Below are 2,500 nucleotides of genomic sequence, written 5' to 3' on the forward strand. Positions count from 1 at the left end.
CTCACTGTACCGATAATAGAAAGAAATCTCACAAAACTATGAGAAATGGCCGACAGAGCGACGCGCAGTGGAGGAATCTATATATAAACAAAAATCGACCGATGCACAACTAACTAACGAGAACCAGAGGGGGTTACATACACAAACGAAAAGACAACAAAAGGGTGACACACTAGACTGGAGTGAGAGAGATATGCAACCCCCTTTAGGAGGAAACACTGACGGGGGAGGAGAGGGAAATAAAAAAAAAGGTTAGAAAAGAAGAATAAAGGAAAAAATACACGAGAGAGACGGGAATAAAGAAACACAGACAATGACAAATCGCCGGGAGGTCAAGGGCGTCAAAGAAAATGGAAAGAGAGAAAAGGAAAAAAAGGAGAAACGAGAAGTGAAACGATTTTACGGATAAACGGAAGAGGGGAGATAACTCTAGAGGAACAGGGAAGAAAAGAAAATTTGTAGAGGACATAGAAGGACAGTGAAAGGTGGAGGGGGGGAGGAAGAAAAAGGAAACAAGAAGAAAGATATATCCAGGAGAATGGAATAACGGAAATAGAAAAGAGAAAGACAGAAGAAGAGGGGAAGAGAGAAAAAAAAAAATATAAAAGAGGAAGAATGAGGGAGAGAGGAGAAAAGTAAGAAAAAGTAAGCGAAAAAAAGAGAGAGAAAGGGCGATTAACTAATGCATGTAAGGTAAAACAATAATTATAAATACGCAGCGAAAATATATTAAACAAAAACTGAACCTTTCATTTTATGCATATTTACAAATGAAGATCAATCTGTATAAACTATAGATAAAGAGACACAACAATTCCCCGAAACACAAATTATCTGCCTGTATCGCCCTACTGCGTGATATAATTCTGAAATCTCAAATCAAGTTTGTGAGGCAGCTTGCCAGTACCACCCGAGCCAGATTGGATGCCCTATCTAATCAGCCACGCTCCAAGGGACATGTATATAGGTATGTGTATATGTGTATATATACACATGTTTGTGTGTGTGTGTGTGTGTGTGTGTGTGTGTGAGTGTGTGTGTGTATGCATATGTGTGTGTGTGTGTCCATATATATATATATATATATATATATATATATATATATATATATATATATATATATATATATATATATATATATATATATATATACATACACATGCATACATATATATATATATATATATATATATATATATATATATATATATATATATATATCTATATATATATATATATATATATGTACGTATATGTACTATATATATGTAAGTAGATATATGTATGTATATGTATATATACATATATATATATATATATATATATATATATATATATATATATATATATAGAGAGAGAGAGAGAGAGAGAGAGAGAGAGAGAGAGAGAGAGAGAGATTGCGAAATTAATTATGACAAGCTCACTTACAAAAAAAGAAAAAAAAAAGAAAAAAAAAGATAGAAAGAAGGAAAAGGGAGAAAGAAGAAGAGAAAAGGAAAATGTAAATGTATATACATACATGTATATATATTTATATGTAAATATGAATATATCTATCTATCTATCTATCTATCTATCTATCTATCTATCTATATATATATATATATATATATATATATATATATATATATATATATATATATATATATATATATATAAACTACCGATGATTGTAGTATGGGAAAAGGTTACACCAGGAAAATTACGCATTCCATACTTGTCTACTTTTGGTTAGATTGTATCATAAGGCAGAGTAATAAAACAGACGAGATCATTTTCTCTGATTACTTGTTTGATTTATACTTCTCCGTACTATCGTGTGATCTAGAATTCTGAGAAGAACAGCAGTAGCACCAAAATAGCTCCATCTTGCAACAGGAAGACCTAGTTAAAGAACAAAGAATGTGCTGACGGAAAAAAAAAAAAATCATACCAAAAGTGACTTTAATTTTGTATATGTTCCTTGATTTAGAATGATCACTATGAATATGATTTGTATATGAGCCAATGTTACGTATAAAACATGATGTGTTTTCTTATGTTAGCATTACGGTATTAAGAACTGTTAGCCGTGTTAACATCTTAGGTCATTAGCATTATGTGTCATCACAGTATCAAATGTAAAGAATTTTCATATGACACTGAACTTCAGTTTACTATGTTTGTAGAAAAGGTATGAATGAGAATGAATATCTTAACAATACAAGAGATGTATGTGATCGGTTTCAATTATCTCATCGTCAGAAATACATGTATTTCTGATGAAGATATAATCGAAACCGGTCAAAAATATATCTTGTATTGTGAAGATATTCATTCTCATTCATACCTTTTCTACATTTGTCAACATGAATGCGGTTCTTACTATGTTTGTCTTGAGTGGTTGAAATACGTTTCTCAGGGATTATGAACGTTTTGGATGAATTTACTTTTTCAGACACGCAGGGCATGAACTCGATTGAAAGATGGCTACATTGCAAGTTCAGAAATTTGTGCAACG

General features: G+C 31.4%; 1 protein-coding gene across 1 annotated transcript in view; it reads left to right on the forward strand.

The window, feature by feature from the left end:
* The window catches only part of LOC125045913 (probable serine/threonine-protein kinase clkA), a gene marked incomplete at its 5' end in the record, with an annotated part of 14,730 nt that extends 12,842 nt beyond the window's left edge, over nt 1-1,888 (forward strand). Inside the window, one exon of the mRNA XM_047643517.1 lies at nt 1,829-1,888. Coding sequence (XP_047499473.1) covers nt 1,829-1,888 — 60 coding nt within the window. The remainder of the gene's footprint in view (nt 1-1,828) is intronic.
* Nucleotides 1,889-2,500: the final 612 nt, after the last annotated feature.

The sequence above is a fragment of the Penaeus chinensis genome, chromosome 38 (assembly GCF_019202785.1).
Source record: "Penaeus chinensis breed Huanghai No. 1 chromosome 38, ASM1920278v2, whole genome shotgun sequence".
NCBI classification, from domain to species: domain Eukaryota; kingdom Metazoa; phylum Arthropoda; class Malacostraca; order Decapoda; family Penaeidae; genus Penaeus; species Penaeus chinensis.